Raw genomic sequence first — 20,851 nt, 5'->3', positions numbered from 1 at the left:
AATGTTTTATTTTTTCATAGCGTTTACTTTACTTTTTTTATTTGGGGTGGGGGATCCTGCAACATAGGTGACCTTGGAATTTCGATACCTACCAGCTGATGCAATCTTTTGGGACTACAATCAAAACTTGTGTAGATACGTTTTTACATGAACCCATCCTATAAATTAACTTTAATTTCTATATTCAACAGTTAGGACGCCTGATGAGTACCACATCTGTGCCTCCACATGATCCTTTCTGTTTTCCCCTACATGAGACATTTAACCAGATAAGTTAGATTTAACCACACCTATGTTAGCTAAGTGAGACCAAAAGTAAGGCTGGACGTCCACCAATATATTTATTTTGTAGTTTGGGGCTGAGTCACCCACTGGCAACTTATTTTGGAGACTCAAGAAGCAAAACCTTATATCATTGCCAGATGTCCTGGCTAATATACCCAGTAGCACACAGAAAGCGGGTTTCAATTACTTGGTACAATACAACATTCTAAAAGCTCTATCAGCAAGTTGGAGACCTCATTGCAATGGCTGCAGATATCAGTTGTGAATATAGGATGGAGGCATCTTGTAACCGGAGTCCCCAAAACATAGGTGAAGTTTGTTGATAGCTCAACTAACCAGCATCCACGTGTCCGGAAATATTATTTTAGGCTAAGCCTAAAGAAAAACATTACATTGCACATTTAGGGCTTTATTCTCCTCTCTCCACCAGACCGTAGTAACCTTTCTTTTACTTCTCTGATGCTTCACATCAAAGGAAATAGATGGTACTTCTGGGTATGATGGAGCACGTGACTCACTCCATGTGACAGTGCTGGACCAATCCCCAAGCCATAGGCGTGCGCACAGGGTGTGATGGGTGTGCCCAGGCACAACCTAATCACCCCATGCGCATTAGTAATATCGCTCTGTGTAGCAGCAGGAACATGTGAAAGATCTACCTCTAAGGCCTTGTACACACGACCGAACATGTCCGCTGAAACTGGTCTGCGGATCAGTTTCCGCGGACATGTTCGGTCGTGTGTAGGGCCGACCGGACAGTTTTCCGGCCTAGCGGACAGGTTTCCAGCGGACAAAAGTTTCTTAGCATGCTAAGAAACTTGTCCGCTGGGAGCCTGTCCTTCGGACATGTCCGATGGTCAGTACGACTCATCGGACATGTCCGCTCGCCCGAAATCCCACGCATGCGTCAAAGTGATTCGACGCATGCGTGGAAGCATTGAACTTCCGCGTCAGAGAACGTCAGTGTCGTATACGTCACCGCGTTCTCTGTCCGTGGGGATTTTGGTCTGATGGTGTGTACAACCATCAGACCAAAATGTCAGATGAAAACGGTCCGCGAAGGCCTTACCTGTTCGGCCATAAGAGAAGTTTCTATGCTCCTCTCTTTCACTGTGCCGGCAGGGAAATCAATGTGCCGGGGTCATATATACGTAGACATACACATGCATGTGTGTTTGAGCTTTAGGGTGCACACCCTATTGCAATAGGCTGCGTACGCCTACTGTATGCACCAAGCTGTATCATGGGAAGTTCATAGCCCTATATAAGCTACAACTTGTTCTCTGGTTGTGATAGGACTGTATGGAACGATCTCAAGAGACAACTTAGCTTAAGGCAGGCCATACATGGGTCGAATTCCGAAATAATTTTCTTTCGAAAATCTTATCTAAGAATTTTCGTTCGTAGTTCGCACCATTAGTAGGCTGCAGCAACAGACGATTTTCGTGCGGCCATTGAATTTTAACCACTTGTCTACCGCCCGCCGTCATAGGATGGCGGGACGAAGACCCTCTCATTCTGGGGGGACGTCATATGACGTTGCGCCTTCTTGAGCCGATAGGGGACGCGCACGTGCTGCATCACTGGGAACCCGATACGCGATGTCCACCAGGCACCCGCGATTGCCCAGTAACTGAGTAGGACCGTGGATCCACATCCTGTTAGGGAGAGGAGACCGATGGTGTGTCCCTTGTACGTAGGGACACCGATCGGTCACCTCCCCCAGTCAGTCCCCTCCCCCCTACAGTAAGAATCACTCCCTAGGGAACACATTAACCCCTTGATCGCCCCCTAGTGTTAACACCTTTCCTGACAGTCATGTTTATACAGCAATCAATGTGTTTTTATAGCACGGATCTCTGTATAAATGTGAATGGTCCCAAAAATGTGTCAAAAGTGTCCGATGTGTGCGCCGCAATATCGCAGTCACGATAAAAATCGCAGATCGCCGCCATTATTAGTAAAAAATAAATAAATAATAAAAATGCTATAAATCTACCCCCTATTTTGTAGCCACTATAACTTTTGCACAAAAAAATCAATATACGTTTATTGCGATTTTTGTTTTACCAAAAATATGTAGAAGAATACGAGGAAAAAATTAAAAAAACTAAATTGGATATTTACTATAGCAAAAAGTAAAAAATATTGGCCCGGATTCCGAAACATCTGCCTATCTTTAGGCGGGCGTAGCCTTCTTCTTTTGTTTATGGCACAATAAATTAAAGCCGCAGAGGTGATCAGATACCACCAAAAGATAGCGCTATTTGTGGAGAAAAAATAATAAACATTTCATTTGGGTACAGCGTTGCATGACCGCGCAATTGTCATTCAAATTGTGACAGCACTGAAAGCTGAAAAATGGCTTGGGCAGGAAGGGGGTGAAAGTGCCCTGTAGGCAAGTGGTTAATAATCGGACATGTTGGACATTTTTTGAAAAACTAACGATTTTCGAATCAATGATGGGAGAATCGTGCGAGAAATGTAATTGAAAAAGAAATGCGCATGTGTAAGAAAAGAAGATTCCCAGACATGAAAATTATTTTCTGTAGGAACATGAGGTGAAATTGAAGGTTTGGTAGGTTGAATTTCGAAATCAATGGTGGCGCCATCGGATCACGAAACGCACACATTTTCTGATTTTCAAAAGACAATTGTTTCGAAATTCAACCATGTATGGCTGCCTTTAAGTAGACAATCTGTAGCTGAGAGCAAATACTTGAGACAACCTTGTAATATCTTATTTACACAGCCATTTCTACAAGATACACAACCCTACGCGAGCCCTGCGTACACAGTTTACGTTGTTTGCGTACGTCCGGTTTCGCGTAAGGCTGCACATGCTAAAAGCAGGGGCAGCCAATGCTAAGGATACCCGTCGTTCCCGCGTCGCGAGGTTTAAATTTTACGTCGTTTGCTTAAGTGAATCGTGAATGGCGCTGGACGCCATTCACGTTCACTTTGAAGCAAATGACGTCCTTGCGACGTCATTTACCGCAATGCTCATCGGGAAAGTTTCCCGACGGAGCATGCGCTCTACGCTCGGCGTGGGAACGCGCCTAATTTAAATGATTCCCGCCCCCTACGGGATCATTTACATTAGGCGCCCTTACGCAGGGCATTTTTGAGGAGCGCCCACGCAAATTACGTGGCTACTGCTTCATGAATGAAATAATTTGCGTAGGTGCAGGGTAAAAAGGGTACACTGCACCTCCGTAAGGAGCGCGCAGCTGTACCTGAATCTACCCCAGTGCCAACTTTATCCCTTTTATCATCCTGTACATTTAAGGTGAAAAATAAAATATTGCTCTCTAAATGAGTTCTGCTAAAAAAAAACGTTCTCGTTTGACATCATAATAATACATTTTAGTTTCCATCTGCATATTTTGTACATCCTGAGATTAAAAGCCACTTTAGGGGGGGAAAAAATACAGTTGCTCATCCACAGCAGTAATCAAACATCAGTACAGAAATAGTAATTTAAAAGAGACGAGTATTTTCAATTCTATTTTAGACCAGGAAAGTGCAGATTATATATTGTGCGGCAAGCTGTCACCGTCAAATAACTTTCTGTATCTTCAATGTCTTATATTCAAAAAGAAATCCACCAATCAATATTGCAGGTTGGCGTAAAAATGCTGGTTAATTATGCCGATTGCCCAGTAAGAAACAAAAATAAACTTAAAAAAGGCAAAAGCAAAAATCCATCATTCTGTAAAAATATATTAACATCTCTCATCAACAGCTGTCTTATGCAACCGTTGCACTTAGTATCTGTGAAGTATAAAGATCTATGTGAGCATTGTGCCTCAGTGTTTCACTCCAGTCTTCCTTGACAACACCTCAAACAATGGATTCATTGAACCGTTTGGTGGAATGCTTTAGCAATGTCTCTTTTTGTTCATATTTGGCCTTTCTCGAAATTATAAGACAGTCACTCTGAAGTATTTGGACTGGGAATCAACGATCCTGACAATCTATATAGTTTCCCTTTATCCAGAAACATATCTGGGCATACTTAAGGGGCGTGATGCGCACAGCGACATTGAAATCCTGTTTGTCACCATTTTTGTCAACCCACTGGTGCCCGGAGAATATTCCAATAATTTTTCGCTCCCACTGTTGCTTATCTCTCCGCCACATTCTGACATAGACTCCAGATCCGCTGGCGCCGGGTTGGGCATCGCATTGTTGGTATAGAAGGTCATACGTTTCGTCCTTAACTTCGCAGAACCTGTACACGAGGTCTCCCGGTCTGTCATTGTCAAAGCCAGAGAAGTGGATTCGGTGACTAGGCAATTGGCGACCTGTAGGACTTACTCCGATCATCATGAACTGTCTTTTATGTGGCTTTTTGAGCTCTAACAAAGCATAGTCATAATCCATGCCAATATCATTAGCATTACCTTTAATCCAACCTTTTGGGACATGTGTCCTTTTCACCCGAATCCACTGGAACTTCATTTTATCGCCTGTTCCCGAATATGTGTGGTTGAAACCTTTACGACCATCTTTTGTTTTTGGCTTTAAGAAGCCCACTCTGAGCTTCTGTGCTCCTTTAACGTAGCTTTTACCATCATGGATACAATGGGCTGCTGTAAGGACGTGTTTTTCAGCTACCAAAGTACCTGTACAGCCTGTGGATAACTTTACTGATGTTGAGAAGGGATAATTAAGTAAGAAGTTCTTTCCATATATGTTAAATCTAGTGTCATGACCATAGATCTGTCTCTTCTGACGGGACTTGCTGGCTCCGTTTCTAGTCCCGGCATTGGTGCCAAGAACGTAGATGCCTACTTCAGTCAGTATGCGGCTCCCATTGGCATAAAGTGTTTCATATGCCATGTTCTCTTTCAGGTCCTCAACTGTTGGTGTTGGGAAATGTTTGTGGCAATCAGGACCGCAGGAACATGGCACGTCTAGCCTTGGCGCCGCATCAAAGTGAGGCTTCTCCAAACCAGTTGTAGACTCAGGAACGATGACGGGGACTTTATAGGTTGGCCAAGTCGGTTTCATATTAGTTCCTTGAAGTTGTACACATGGCACTAAGAACAAGAGGACCCAAACCGTGGACATTTTACTTGCCATCTTTATTTCTTTTAATCTGTAAAAACAAAAACAAAGAAGAAGAATTTTAAAATGTATGGCTTCAAATGTTTTCTTTTTTATTCAACTTTTTTTCCATTAGTGATCTGTTACTACCTGTCCTAGGGTGACAACACACACTCTTGTTTTAGCTCACAATAGGAAGTTATGAGCTCACTGGATTTTTTTCAGGATCACATTTTTTATTTATTTATTCAAAAACTGTTGAAACAAAAAAACGTAAATGTATTTTATTGTGATTTTATGGGATAGACCAACACAAAGTGGCACATAATTGTGAAGTGGAAGGAAAATGATAAATGGTTTTCCAAACTTTTTACAAATAAATATCTGAAAAGTGTGGTGTACATTTGTATTCAGCCCCCCTGGGTCAATACTTTGTATAACCACAAGTCTTTTTGGGGATGTGTCTACCAGATTTTCACATCTAGAGAGGGACATTTGTTCCCATTATTTTTTGCAAAATAGCTCAAGCTCTGTCAGATTGGATGGAGAGCGTCTACTGTATGAACAGAAATTTTCAAGTCTTGCCACAGATACAGTGGAACCTTGGATTACGAGCATAATCCGTTCCAGGTGAATGCTCGTAATCCGAAGTACTCGCATATAAAAGTGGGTTTCTGCACTGAAGTCAATGGAAATATAAATAATTTGTTCCGCATTGACTTCAATGGCATGCAATACCGCTTGCGGCTAGAGGTGAGGGGCGTCGTAGAGCCTCGGGAACACACGAAAAGGCCTGGGGACAGCTCGAGAATGGCGTATTTCCAAGTGTTTCCGATCATTTCCAAACTCCTCCGAACGGTGCAGATCGGTGCCGTTCGGCTCCACTCGGCACCCGCGCCCCCCCCCCCCCCACCACTTCAGGCCAAATGCGGTACTGCACACCGCTTTGGCTTGAATCCTACTTGTTTTGCGAGACAACACTAGCAAACAGAGTTAGGATTTAAAAAAATACAGTGCCCGTATTGCGAAACGCTTGTTAACCGCGTTATTCGCAACCTGAGGTTCCACTGTACTCAAATGGATTTAGGTCTGGACTTTGACTGTGCCATTCTAACACATGAATATGCTTTGATCTCAACCATTCCATTGTAGCTCTGGCTGTATGTTTAGGGTCGTTGTCCTGCTGGAAGGTGAACCTCCGCCCCAGTCTCTAACAGGTTCTCTTCTAAGATTGCCCTGTATTTGGCTCTATCTATCTTCCCATCAACTCTGATCAGTTTCCATTGTCCCTGCTGAAGAAAGGCATCCCCACAACATGATGCTGCCACCACCATGTTTCACAGTGGGGATGGTGTGTTCAGGGTGATGTGCAGTGTTAGTTTTCCGCCACACATATCGTTTTGCTTTTAGGCCAAAAAGTTCAATTTTGGTCTCATCTGACCAGAGCACCTTTTTCTATGTGTTTGCTGTGTCCCCCACATTGTCATATACTGCATTTGCTTTGTGATATGAACATGAGAAAGGATGGCACCCTTTTGAATTTATAACACCCCTTATGAATTGTTCATAGTATGGTGTGCAAGGATCAAACTGTTTCAATATAATCAAGCTGAGCTTTAGCCTTAGAGAACTGGCATATGAAGCATTGACAACGAAACAAAGTTGGCAGGTAAGCCAGGTTCCTATCAGTCCATATAGCCATGTTCCCAGGTAGAAATGTATAGCTAGATTCAGTAAGAGTTAGGTCGTTAGGTCAGAATCTGCGCCGACCTATGTTTAAGTGTATTCTCAAACAGAGATACGCTTAAACATATCTAAGATACGACGGCTTGCACCGTCCTATCTTAGGTTGCAATATTTCTGCTGGCCGCTAGGTGGCGCTTCCATTGCGGTCGGCGTAGAATATGCAAATCAGTAGATACGCCTATTCACGAACGTACAGTACATTTATGCCGTTTACGTAAGAGATAGGCCGCCTAAAGTTATTCCATCAAATAGATGGAATAGTAATGTTAAGTATGGCCGCAGTTCCCGCGTCGAAATTCGAAAATTTTACGTCGTTTGCGTAAGTCGTCCGTGAATAGGAATTTTCGTCGTTTACGTCCACGTCGAAATCAATAGGCCCGTGCGGCGGACGTAGCCGCAATGCACACTGGGAAATGTAGGCGCACGGCGCATGCACAGTTAAAAAAAAACTTCAAAAACGTCAGGTCAAGCCCCATTAACATAAAACACACCCCCTCAGCTAAATTTGAATTAGGCGCCATTATGCCCGCCCGCTTTAGGCTACGCCGCCGTAACTTAGCAGGCAAGTACATTGTGAATCATGTACTTGCCTCTCTAACTTACGGCGGCGTAGCTTAAATGCCTTAAGCTACGCCGCCTTAAAGTTGCGGCCATGTATGTGAATCTACCTAGTAGACTACGTCATAGCACACAGCAAACATCCTGTCTTGTAATTCCATAAAAAGATAGCCAATAATGTGTTTCATCCGTTAGCCCCACAGTTACGTTACATAGATGTAAAATATCTTACTTTATGTAAAAGGTGCCTTTTAAATTTTGAAAGCAATACTTTATTGTAATATACTAGTTAAAAGAATGCTGTTATTCAGAATTCAGCCAGCAGAGGGCCTTATTTCATGGTGTAAATCATACAAACCACGCTTCTACTTCTATGTCCCACCCATGTGACCATATTACACTAGTAAGAACTCAATCACAGTTTTGCTTTGACTGCTTTTTTTTATTTTTCTTGATCTGCTTGAATTCCTGGCTCTATAAGTGGTCATGGAAAATTCTATATATCCCTTGAGTTCTCTGAGTCCGCAGAAAGCTGTTTCAATCTGTAAAAATACAATAAATGTACACCTTTGAACTCTCCAAGAGGGATGCTTTTTAGCATCAATTTGTATGCCAAAGACCGTCCCTTGCCTGTTCATTGTTTTCATACTTACATCTACATCTGTACATTTTTACAAAAAAAACATACCATTCCACGCCGAGATTGACCTGAAAATGCTAGTTCCCTGGCTGTCGCTGGCTTTAATATGTTAAATTGGAGGCTGGGTTAGAGGTTAGTCAGCTATAGGTGTTAGGACGGGGTAGGGAGCATTTTTAAGATTAGTTGGGTGTAGGTGTTGAATTCCAGTTTAAAGCCCCACTTATTGCTCTGACCCCTACCCCAAATTGCCCCCCCCCCCCCCCTTGAGGCATCAGCACCAGAGAGCCGATTGAAAGATTGACTCTGGTGAAGACACTGCTGGACTCCTGGCCAGGTAAGTGTCCTATTAATAAAAATCAACAGCTGCATTATTTTTTCTGCAGGAGCCTGGAGCTCCTCTTTAAAGCGGGAGTTCACCCGAAAAAAATGTTTTAACATTAGATTGAGGCTCATTTTGTCAAGGGGAATCGGGTATTTTTTTTTAAAATCGAAGCAGTAGTTACCGTTTTAGAGAGAGATCTTCTTCACCGCTTCCAGGTATGGTCTTCGGGACTGGGCGTTCCTATTTGATTGACAGGCTTCCGACAGGCTTCCGACGGTCGCATACATCGCGTCACGAGTAGCCTAAAGAAGCCGAACGTCGGTGCGGCTCTATATGGCGCCTGCGCACCGATGTTCGGCTACTTTCGGAAAATCGTGACGCGATGTATGCGACCGTCGGAAGCCTGTCGGAAGCCTGTCAATCAAATAGGAACGCCCAGTCCCGCAGCCCATACCCGGAAGCGGCGGAGAAGATCGCTCTCTAAAACAGTAAGTACTGCTTCGATTGTAAAAAAAATACCCGATTCCCCTAGACAAAATGAGCATCAATTTAATGTTAAAAATGAACTTTTCGTATCTGCCTCTAGAGGGCACATTGTCTGCCACTGGTTTGCGTAAGTCGTTCGTGAATAGGGCTTTGCGTAGAATGACGTTCACGTCGTAAGGTCATGGCTTGTTGCGGGTTAATTTCGAGCATGCGCACTGGGATACCCACACGCCCCCATCACATCCATTTGAATTGCGCGCCCTTACGCCGCCAAAGTTACACTACGCCGCCGTAACTTACGGCGCAAATTCTTTCAGGATCAGGAAATTACGCTGTAAGTTACGGCGGCGTAGTGTATCAGAGATACGCTACGCCGGCCGCAACAATGCGCTCGGGTATGTGGATCTGGCCCCTGGTGTGCCAAGGTTTGCCATCACTGCTCTAGGGTAAGGGAGGCTGTGTTAAAGCGGGAGTTCACCCATTTAAAAAAAAAAAAAAAAAATCTCTCCTTAGCTTCCTGCTCGTTCGGTCTAGGGGAATCGGCTATTTATATTAAAATATAAGCAGTACTTACCCGTTTTCGAGCTGCATCTTCTTCTGTCGCTTCCGGGTATGGGTCTTCGGGAGCGGGCGTTCCTTCTTGAGTGACAGCCTTCCGAGAGGCTTCCGACGGTCGCATCCGTCGCGTCACTCGTAGCCGAAAGAAGCCGAACGTCGGTGCGGCTCTATACTGCGCCTGCGCACCGACGTTCGGCTTCTTTCGGAAAATCGTGACGCGATGGATGCGACCGTCGGAAGCCTCTCGGAAACCTGTCAATCAAGAAGGAACGCCCATTCCCGAAGCCCATACCCGGAAGCGACGGAGAGGATGCGTCTCGTAAACGGGTAAGTACTGCACATATTTTAAAATAAATAGCCGATTCCCCTAGTAATAACGAGCAGGAATCTAAGGGGGAAAAGTGCCCTCTAAGGGTGAACCCCCGCTTTAAGCATACCATACCATATTAGCTCTTTAACATATATCAGCAGGCAACCATAGTGATTTACTGCTACCTAATTTTTTCCTGTAGTCCAAATGCTATAATTGCAGACCCATATCGGTGCATGCATTGTTTACATTCGCCATATCTTGGTCTGCTTCAATAGCTTTAGTGCCAAGAGCCATAAATGAAGAGTTTTACCGCACAGACAGCTAAAACGTTGCTATCTGCTAATACTGAACTATGACCCACTAATTCATGTGAAGTTTAATGATAGGTTGAAGTTAATGCCATGGACTTTTTGAATTTGGCACAGTTATAACAGGTCGCTTGTAACTCCTTTTTAATTTATGACCTGTAGCAGGTCAGCGCTGAGGTTAGTAGGCCCTGCGGTTGTTTAGCTCTTAGCTGAGGCCAGCTAAAAAGACTATTTGAGATAAAATATCCATCAAGAACCTAACCTACCAATTATCTGCCGGACATATCAACTAAACCTATTAAAATCAAACACAAGGAGTGCTATTGCCAAGATTGTTAATACATTAAACAGGATAATCCCGTCTCTCACGGATGTGTTTCCCTGACCATAAAACTAAGTTGGAACAGTCTTATCCTGTACTCCCTTCATTCCTGTATGACTCACACATGAGAAATGAATGGAAATTCCCACATTGCATTTTTACAAAAAAACAGACATTAGAAATTATTGGTTGGAAGTCATAATTGTTGAGGCAGAAACTGCTTATTTCATGAAAGTTTACAGCAGAATTCTAGGAATGATCTTTTTTCCATACTTGGTCCAACTTGGATGGGTCTCTGACCTAGAGCAAGCATGATGGTAAGAACTTGATGTAGAGCATAAAGAGATACTCCATGCAAGTAAAAGTGTTCCCCCCTGACCTGGTCTAGTGTTTTACTGCATACACCTGTGAATATTTGTGAAGCCATACTGCCTCGTGCAAAGTGTGTGTAATGATCACCACCGTTTACGATCTCCCATTCCATCAACCCACAACAGCTTATCCGACAGTCCGACAAGCCAGCAGACACGATCCATAAGAATTCCCTCAGAGAGACGAGACTTACGCTCTGTGTTCTGAGTCAAATGAATGAATTTTAATGGTACACTCTCAGCTTTTTATGCAGTTACAAGCATGTTACAGTAATCAAAGGAACAAAGAAACTCTCCACCCACACATCACACAATGGGGCTTTAATCGCATTCTTTTAGATAATGACATTCAGAGGAGTTAATTATTAGTCATCCCCCAGACGTCCCGTCTCCGACAATAAGTGATTCACCTGCATAATACACATTTCTATGTCAGACGTTTTGGCACCCATTTAACATGACCTAATTACTACAGTTGACAAGTACATTCCACACACAAAACAGTATTAGCATACATAATGAGAGTTCTTAGGAGCCAGGCTGAATTAACACCTAAAAGCTAGACATCTGACCTTTACGGACTGAATTAGCATCTCACAATGGAATGTGACCTCAAAAGCATGTGTCCCCCCATTGAATGAAAACACTCCATCTGGAGTCAGACTTTAACAACTTGTAATATTCCAAGATATCCTGCAAAACATGAATTATCAGTAATGTCCCGTCTCATGAAATTTATAATTATTTTTTCTCAGTCACCCTATGCCCAAAAGGGGCACAGGATGGCCCTAGACCCAAGAGTCATTAGTGACGCTGGCACAGGAGTACCCCCCATCCTTCAAAAGTCTCTGGGTGTCATGGGTCATTCCGTTACAGTGTGGTCCCTAACTCTGGTCTAACAAAGCTCCCAACATGGGACATCTATAGCAATGACTCAATTAGGAGCAGGTATGCCATGGAGGCAACCTATTCTTCCTTAAAGGAGTCCAGACCTGTTCAGTGTTAACCAAATAACTCAATGGAGGGCAACCCTAATAAGGTGGAGATCTGAACAAAATGGGAAAAAACATAGATCACCAGGGTGCACCATGCTGTTTATTCAAAGGTAAACTTAACAAGGCTTTATTAAAAATTAAGGAAAGTTTGAAGAGCTCAGGTGTCAGAAATAAGTAACAGAGTATCCAGAGGTCAGTAGTATATAACACAGAGTGCAGACGTCAGCAGTAAGAAATGCAGAGTGCAGGAGTCAGTAGAAAATAATGCAGGGTGCAGGTGTCGGCACTAACCCAGAGTTCAGAGTTCAGAACAGAAGTAAGTCACACAGAAAAGAGAGTTCAGTAGTAAGAAAAGCAGAGTGCAGGGGTCAGTAGAAATTATCACAGGGAGGCAGAGCAGGCGGCATTCATATGTAAATAAAGGTGGAATTCGTATGTATATCATGCCCCTCTGCAGTGAAGAGATGATGTGCTGTGACCTCTAGAAACCAATCAGTGAGCAGTATTACTGTACAGTAATCTCTAGAAACCAATCAACAAGAAGAAATAATGTGCTGTAACCTCTAGCAACTAATCAGAGAGCAGTAATATGTGCTGTAACCTCTAGAAACAAGTCAGTAAGTGGTAATAATATGCTGTAACCTCTGGCAACCAATCACAATCACTGCCTGATCTGATACAGTAAACTGATTTTAAAGCGGAGGTTCACACAAAAAGTGAACCTCTGCTTTTTGGATCCCTCCCCCCTTCCGGTGTCACATTTGGCACCTTTCAGGGGGAGGGGGATGCAAATACCTGTCTAAGACAGGTAATTGCACCACTTCTGGGTTCTGACTCCCACGGGCAGGAGTCCAGCCCTTCACGTCACTCCCCCCCCACTGTCTTCTGGGAAACACTGTTCCTAGGAGAGAGCGGGGACCAGTGACGGCGCGCCGCGATACTCGTGAATGCGCAGTAGGGAATCGGGCAGTGAAGTTGCAAGACTTCACTTCCTGATTCCCTCACCGAGGATGGCGGCGGAAGCAGCCGAGGACCGAGCGATTGCTCAGCCTCGTCTGCTGACATCGCGGGCACGCTGGACAGGTAAGTGTCCATTTTTTAAAAGTCAGCAGCTACAGTATTTGTAAAAAAAAAAAATCGCGTGGACCTACGCTTTAAGTCTAGCTGATATTTATTGTATGTCTCAGAGCAAGTGGAAAGCAAAATTGCATGGGGGGGCCCAAGAAAATTTTTGCCCAGGGTCCGATCAACATTAAAGACGGCCCTGAATGTGCCTTGACGCAGCAGTGCGGCTTTACATATATATGCAAGCACATGAAATAGAACTTTTGCTGGGGAACTTTTTGGCTTTAGATACTCTTGAAATGTTTTTTTTTTTTATGCTATTTTTGTGCAGTTTTATTCAGTCCCTTTGTGAATTTCTTGGAAATGAAAATATAAAGGTCCCCGGATGAGGACGACACGGGTTCACATGAAGGCAGCAGATTTTCAGATTAGTACAGACAAGGGTCATTTTGCAGCACAGGTACCGTTATTTTCCTTAAAACCTATTTTACCCTTTGGTGAACTTTGCCTTTAAATGTGCCCCCGGGGAAAGGACCCTGATAATAATCATCAGCTGCGGTCATGGTTTTCTGTGCCTGAACAATATCAATCAGCAGGTCTCCTAGAAGTCTGCACCATTTTATATTGTTTGGCTGCCTAACAAATCCCAAATAGTGGACCCGGCTATGGACGCTCACAAATAAAAAGTGCACGCTTATTAAATGCACTAAGTGTGGCTTAATGAGTTTTCTGAAAGAAGCCAATAAACCAATAACCTGCCTTCAGGAATCTGCCGCCTAGCAGGAATGTCAGTAGAATGTGACCATGGGCAATCTTTTCTCTGATTCCTTTTCACATTCTGCTATGCATGATTGCCTTGTTTTTCCAGAAGAGTACAAAGTTACAGCAAGTTGTCAATGCTTCACCCACTCAACAGAAGGTTTGTACCAATACTACAGTCAGCTCTACAGAATCTCTAAAGCCAAGAACAAAACTGAAATATAATGCAGCTTACCGGTGCTTAGCTGGTGAATTCATTTTTCTTTCACACGTCGCGTCCTAGGGTGACGACTTCACTCACTGCACTGCGTCTATGGGTGAGCAGCGCTGTTGCCCCAGAACTATTGAATACCCCACCACTCTGTAACATGGGGGTTCTCTATAATTCATAGAGAGAGCTATAAACTCACAAGATTTCTGGCAGGATCCACAGTTTTTTTCTACCCTCAGGTAACCTCCATAATATGAGGTGTACAGTGGGTATGAAAAAGAATCCCCCCCTTAAAAATAATCACATATTGTTGCTTTGCAGCCTGAAATACAGACACATGGGTAGATTCAGGTAGGGGCGCGCAATTTTAAGACAGCGAGGCTAGCGTGTTTACACTACGCCGCCTTAAGTAAGAGAGGCAAGTACATGATTCTCAAAGCACTTACCTCCTTACTTAGGGCGGCGTAGTGTAAACGCGCCTAATTCAAATGGGTTGGAGGGGGGCGTGTTTAATGGTAATGAGGCTTGACCTCACGTTTTTGACGTTTTTTGGCTACTGCACATGCGCCGGGCGCCTACATTTCCCAGTGCTCATTGCGGCTAAGTACGTCGTACGGGCCTATTGATTTCGACGTGGACGTAAACGACGTAACTCCCGATTTGCGGACGACTTGCGCAAACGACGTAAAAAATTCGAACCTCGCGGCGGGAACGGCGGCCATACTTTAACATTGTTATTCCACCTCATAGGTGGAATAACTATAGGCCGCCTAAGGCCTTACGGAAACGGCGTAAATCGACTGCGGCGGCCGGGCGTACGTTCGTGAATCGGCGTATCAACTCATTTACATAATCTACGCTGACCGCAATGGAAGCGCCACCTAGCGGCCATCCGAAAAATTGCAATCTAAGATAGGACGGGCGCAAGCCGTCGTATCTTTGATATGTTTAAGCGTATCTCTGTTTGAGCATACGCTTAAACATAAGTCGGCGTAGATTCTGAGTTAGGTCGACTTATCTAGTGATAAGTCGGCCTAACTCTACCTGAATCTATCTAACAGTTTGTTTTATCCAGCTGTATTTACTAAGTGCAACTTATAACATTTAAAGCGGTAGTAAAGCCGCTGCGCGCGGGAGACTTCTGTCCGGCAAGGTCCGGCGGCTGCCGGGCCTTTAGCCGAAGATCCCGCTGCGCATGCGCCACTGCAGTCAGCGGCGCATTGCGAGGGGAATATCTCCTAAACCGTACAGGTTTAGGAGATATTCTTTATACTTACAGGTAAGCCTTATTATAGGCTTACCTGTAAGTGAAAGTGGTAGTACAGAGTATACTACCACTTTAAGTGAAGCATATAACACCAACATGTCAGAAAAAAAAGAAACACAAATCAAAGACAGAATCACTGAGTTGGAAAAAGGATCACCGACCTTGTGTCAGTATTTTGTTAAACCACCTTTTGCTTTAATTACAGCTTTTAGTCTGTTGGGATATGTCTCTACTAACTTCTAGACTTTTGCCTCGTACACACGACCGGTTTTCCTGTCGGGAAAACTGCCATGAAAGCTTTTGGCTGGGAATCCCGGCCGTGTGTATGTTCCCGGGGAAAAAAAGGAAACCAGCTCTCTTTTTTCCAGCCGGGATTTCCGGCAGTTTTTAAGCCGGCAGTTTTCCTATGGGAAAAGACTGCGGTGGAGCATACACACAGCCGGGTTTCCCAACCAAAGCTCGGTCGTGTGTAGGGGGAAAAAGTTACCGAGCAGGTTCTCGGTTTTCCCCTCGGTTTTCCCAGCGGGAAAACCGATCGTGTGTACTAGGCATTTGGAATATTTGCCCACTGTTCTTTGCAGAACTGCTCAAGTTCAGTTAAATTTGATGGTGACCTTTGTGGACGGCAGTCTTTAACCACTTGGGATCCGCCTGCCGTCAATTGACGGCTACAGTGCGGATCCCAATCTCCAAACTGCCGTCAATTGATGTCCGCCCCTTAGGGCGGTCCCCGCGCGCGCTCCAGAGCGCGCTGCGGGGAAAATCTGTGTTGGCCGTGTCCCTCGGACACAGCCAATTACAGATCGCCGCGAACGGCCAATCAGAGTGGCCGTTCGCGATGCGATCTGTGCGGCCAATGAGAGATGATCTCATATGTAAACATATGAGATCATCTGTCATTGCCGTTTTACACAGAGGCAGCGGTGCTGTCTCTGGAGAGGAGACCGATCTGTGTCTCTTGTACATAGAGACACAGATCGGTCACCCCCCCAGTCACCCCCCCTCCACCTACAGTCAGAACACTTCATAGGACACACATTTAACCCCTTCCTCACCCCCTAGTGTTAACCCCTTCAATGCCAGTCACATTTATACTGTAATTAGTGCATATTTATAGCACTGATCGCAGTATAAATGTGAATGGCGCCAAAAATGTGTCCGATGTGTCCGCCATAACGTCGCAGTCCCATTAAAAATCGCAGATCGCCGCCATTTCTAGTAAAAAAAAAATAATTAAAAAATAATAATTCTGTCCCCTATTTTGTAAGCGCTATAACTTTTGCGCAAACCAGTCGCTTATTGCGATTTTTTTTTTTTTTTACCAAAAATATGTAGAAGAATACGTATCGGCCTAAACTGAGAAAAAAAATGTTTTTTTTTTTTAAATTGGGATATTTATTATAGCAAGAAGTACAAAATATTGTATTTTTTTCAAAATTGTCTCACTTTTTTGTTTATAGCGCAAAAAATAAAAACCGCACAGGCGATCAAATACCACCAAAAGAAAGCTCTACTTGTGGGGAAAAAAGGACGTCAATTTTGTTTGGGAGCCACGTCGCACGACCGCGCAATTGTTAGTTAAAGCGATGCAGTGCCGAAAGCTGAAATTTCACCTGGGCAGGAGGGGGGTATATGTGCCCAGTAAGCAAGTGGTTAAGGCATTTCTTTTTCAATATTTTAATGGATTTTCAGAATCGCAGGGGCGACAGCACAAAAAATTAAGAAATAGCACATGAACACGTAATAAACACCAAGAAAAATTATAACCAAGGCCATGGAGGATCAGGTTGAAAATTAGGCCTGTCAATGTCATTCTGTACCCAGGAGTACAGCAGCCTACGTCTTTAAGGCATTTCAAAGGGTTTAAAGAGGTGGAAGTTGTAATCATAGGAAAGCCTATAATAAGTGCGCCATGTGACATAGTGCGCCGATGATGTCATCGGTGCCGTGACTGGGGGCTCCCGTGTTTGCATGCGGGAGTCCGCGTTCCCGGAAGAAAGAGGGGCGAAGACAATGACCACTCTTTACCATAAATTCCTGCAACTGCTTCAGAGTTGCTGTATGACTCTTGGTAGCCTCTCTGACCAGTTTCCTCATGGCTCTTTCATCCAGTTTGGAGCGGCGTCCCTATCGAGAGAGGGTCTGTGTTGTACGAAATACTGTCCACTTCTTAATAATAAACTTCATTGTGCTTCTAGGCATTGATAAATCCCTTGAATTTTTTTTGTATCCATCTCCTGACTTGTGCCTACCCACAACTTTATCCCGGAGATTTTTTGACAGTGCCTTGCCACCCATAGTTGATTGTTTGCTTCAGTTGCACTACCAGGGACTGAAGTGCTACAGGAAAGCTCTTTTCACGCTGATCTAATCAAAATGACCACAGCTGATCACAGTTGAAAATCAAATGGCTATGTGTGCTATTGAGATCTTGATTAGCTACACCTGATTGAGTTTACAAGTCATTTTTAGGAGGGGTGATCCTTTTTCCAACTCAGTGATTCTGTTTTTGAATTGTTTTTATATTTTGTTGGGGTTATATCTTTCCTTTGGATGTTATAACTTGCACAGAGTAAATACAGCTGGATAAAACAAAAACCATGTGTGTCTTAATTTCAGGCTACAAAACTACAAAATGTGATTATTTTAAAGGGAGGTGATTCTTTTCTATACCCATTATATATACCCCATTTCCAAGGTGCAATTGCAGGGGCATGGCTGGCATCAAATCAAGGCGGCTCCAAAAGCTGAGGTTCACATCTTCAACTATGGAACTGAAACTAACCACGGAGGGGACTCTTTTTTATGTTATGAGTAAGCGCTGTTACTTGCGTGAAACCCGTTAACGTTCTCCTCCTTGTGCTCATTATGCTGTTTCGGTTTTATCTTTCGATATGCTACAATAAAGTTTAGACGCCCATCCATAGTGTGTGCGGCCACCAACAATTTTTCTGTTCAAGCCACTGAGGGGGTTACATACAAGCCCTACACTATAGCACTTATTAAATAGATGGAGGATCACTTTAATGTGAATCCCCACAGGCTCATATACTTGCCTTCGTATCGCTTCCACACACCTCCATTCACATTCCAGGCATGAAAGCAAACCTAGATTGTTAACCCAATGTACAGAACTCCCCTATGGCCACATTTTAGGTTAGAGTCAAAATCAAAAGTAACTTTTAATTTTTAAAGACAGATAAACTTGGATATCTATATCAGTGTTCCCCAACCCCCGGGCCCCGGACCGGTACCGGTCCGTGGATCAAACGGTACCGGGCCGCCCGAGGAACTTTAAATAATTTCACTGTGGCGGCACCGAGCAGAGCCCGCCCATTGTGTGACAATAGTGAATGAAAATTCGCTATTGTTACACTGATCCTCCTCCTGGCCAATTAGGGTGCGGGTCCTCCCGCTTCCTGATTGGCCGAAAGGCAAACCCCACGCCATTGGCCGAGGAGGAGGCGCCGCGGGAGGACTGAGGACTCGAGGTCGGAGACGCGGGGACTGAAGAGAAGCTGCTGTGAGGCAAGTGCACAGAGGAAGTGGGTGACAGTGCCAGGTTTTGCTCTCTGTATACACACCCTACCATTATTGATGGAGGTACCCTCACATAAGTAATCCATCAGGCTCCTAGTTTTGTTTATTTTCCCTTTTTTTTATAGTATAATTAATCAGTGTTCTCCAACCCCCTGGCCACGGAAAAATTATCAAACGTTTACCGGTCCGCGGCGATAAAAAGGTTGGGGAGCACTGATCTATATAACCAAGAGCAAGACTAGAAAGCATTCTGTACCTGTATACTACAGATAATTGTTCCTAGCTATTGTAGGTCCTCTGTGTTGGCCAGTGGGCTCAATGCCAGAGAGCTTCATATTGCATTGTATTCTGCACACAGTGGCCCAGATTCAAGAAGCAATTGTGCCTGTGTAACCATAGGTTACGCAGCGCAATTGCTTACTTGCTCCGGCGTTACGAATGCTCCTGATTCAGGAACATCGTAAAGCCGACTGCAGCCTAAAATCTGCGTGGCATAAGGCTCTTATGCCACGCTGATTTTAGGCTGCATTCTTGCGTTGACCGCTAGGGGGCGCTCCCATTGTGATCAGCGTATAGTATGCAAATTGCATACTAACACCGATTCACAATTGTTGCGCGGGCCCTGTGTACGCAAGTTACGTCGTTTCCGTATGGCGATAATAGCAGGCGCAGCCAATGCTAAGGATACCCGTCGTTCCCGCATCGCAAAATTTGAAATCTACGTCGTTTGCGTAAGTGATTCGTGAATGGCGCTGGACGCCATTCACGTTCACTTTGAAGCAAATGACGTCCTTGCGACGTCATTTGCCACAATGCACGTCGGGAAAGTTTCCCGACGGAGCATACGCTCTACACTCGGCGCGGGAGCGCCCCTAATTTAAATGATTCCCGCTACTGCTCCGTGAATCGAGGGCAGCGCAAAATATTTGCGGGGGCGCAGGGCAAAATCGTTGCCCTGCGCCTCCGCAAATAGAGCGCAAATGTACCTGAATCTGGGCCAATGAGTTTTTATTATACAGTAATATTCATTCAGGAATTGAATAAACACATTCCGGCTATAAACGCTCTTCTCTTGGAAACAAATAACCTTTGATGGATGCAGAATGTACTGTGTTTACACATTTACCTGAATATATGTTTGCTTAGCCGGTGAGGAAAAAGATTATGCTTTATAATGTGTTAAAAAACGGATATATATGAGTGTCAAGGTCATTTTCTACAACAAGTATGTTATCAGCAGTTGCAAGCAAAGAACGAAATGCATTCACATTGCTATGAGTGCCGACCAGACGCACTGAAGGAAACTAGAATATTTTATTACCTTGAAAATATTGGATTGGATTTGTAGTTTTCTCATTCCATTTGTAGTGATTACACAGATTTTTTCTTTGTCACCTCACTGCAGCTATTCATTATTATATAATAAAGTACAATCAGACAGTGAGGGCGGCTTAAAGGTGAATTCCAGGTAAGGCAATTTTTACATAGGTACATTGGTCCAGCTTGGATTACAGGTGTATGTGCCATACTTTGGCATCCCCCTGGAAGCTGATTGGTCCTGAAGCTACTGGAGATCACTAGAGTAGCAGTGCCTACTACAGCCATTTCCATGGGATTCCACAGGTATGGCACATACATACTTACAATCCAATCTGGATCAATGTAATTATGTAAAACTTTACATACCTGGACTTCATCATTAAAGAAGCCCAAAAAGCTCCTCACATATCTGCTGTGAAGAGGAGGAGAGCTCTCCCAATGCAGAGGGTATTTAACCACTTCCCGCCCGGTCAATGGTCAATTGATGTCCGGGAAGTGGTTGTGAAATCCTGCAGGATTTCATGCCGGCGCGCGCCCGTGGGGGCGCGCAGCACGGCGATCGGTGATCCGGGGTGTCCGGCGGAGGCTCTTTACCACGTGATCAGCCGTGTCCAGTCACGGCTGTTCACGGTGTAAACAGGAAGAGCCATTGACCGGCTCTTCCTCACTTGCGTCTGACAGACGCGAGTAGAGGAGAGCCGATTGGCGGCTCTCCTGACAGGGGGGGTTCATG

The 20,851-nt window shown here is 44.3% G+C and overlaps 1 protein-coding gene across 3 annotated transcripts in view; it reads right to left on the bottom strand.

Annotated features, from left to right (window-relative positions):
• Nucleotides 1-3,629: 3,629 nt before the first annotated feature.
• The window catches only part of PRSS23 (serine protease 23), a 115,770-nt gene continuing 98,548 nt past the window's right edge, over nucleotides 3,630-20,851 (bottom strand). For all 3 annotated transcript variants that reach the window (XM_040340098.1, XM_040340097.1, XM_040340096.1), the window contains exon 2: nucleotides 3,630-5,389. In XM_040340098.1, the coding sequence (XP_040196032.1) occupies nucleotides 4,246-5,373 (1,128 nt within the window). In that variant the 5' untranslated portion in view covers nucleotides 5,374-5,389 and the 3' untranslated portion in view covers nucleotides 3,630-4,245. The remainder of the gene's footprint in view (nucleotides 5,390-20,851) is intronic.

Source organism: Rana temporaria, chromosome 2 (assembly GCF_905171775.1).
Source record: "Rana temporaria chromosome 2, aRanTem1.1, whole genome shotgun sequence".
Lineage (NCBI taxonomy): Eukaryota > Metazoa > Chordata > Amphibia > Anura > Ranidae > Rana > Rana temporaria.
The sequence above is the reverse complement of the archived record's forward strand: the minus strand, read 5'-3'. Positions and strand labels throughout refer to the sequence as shown.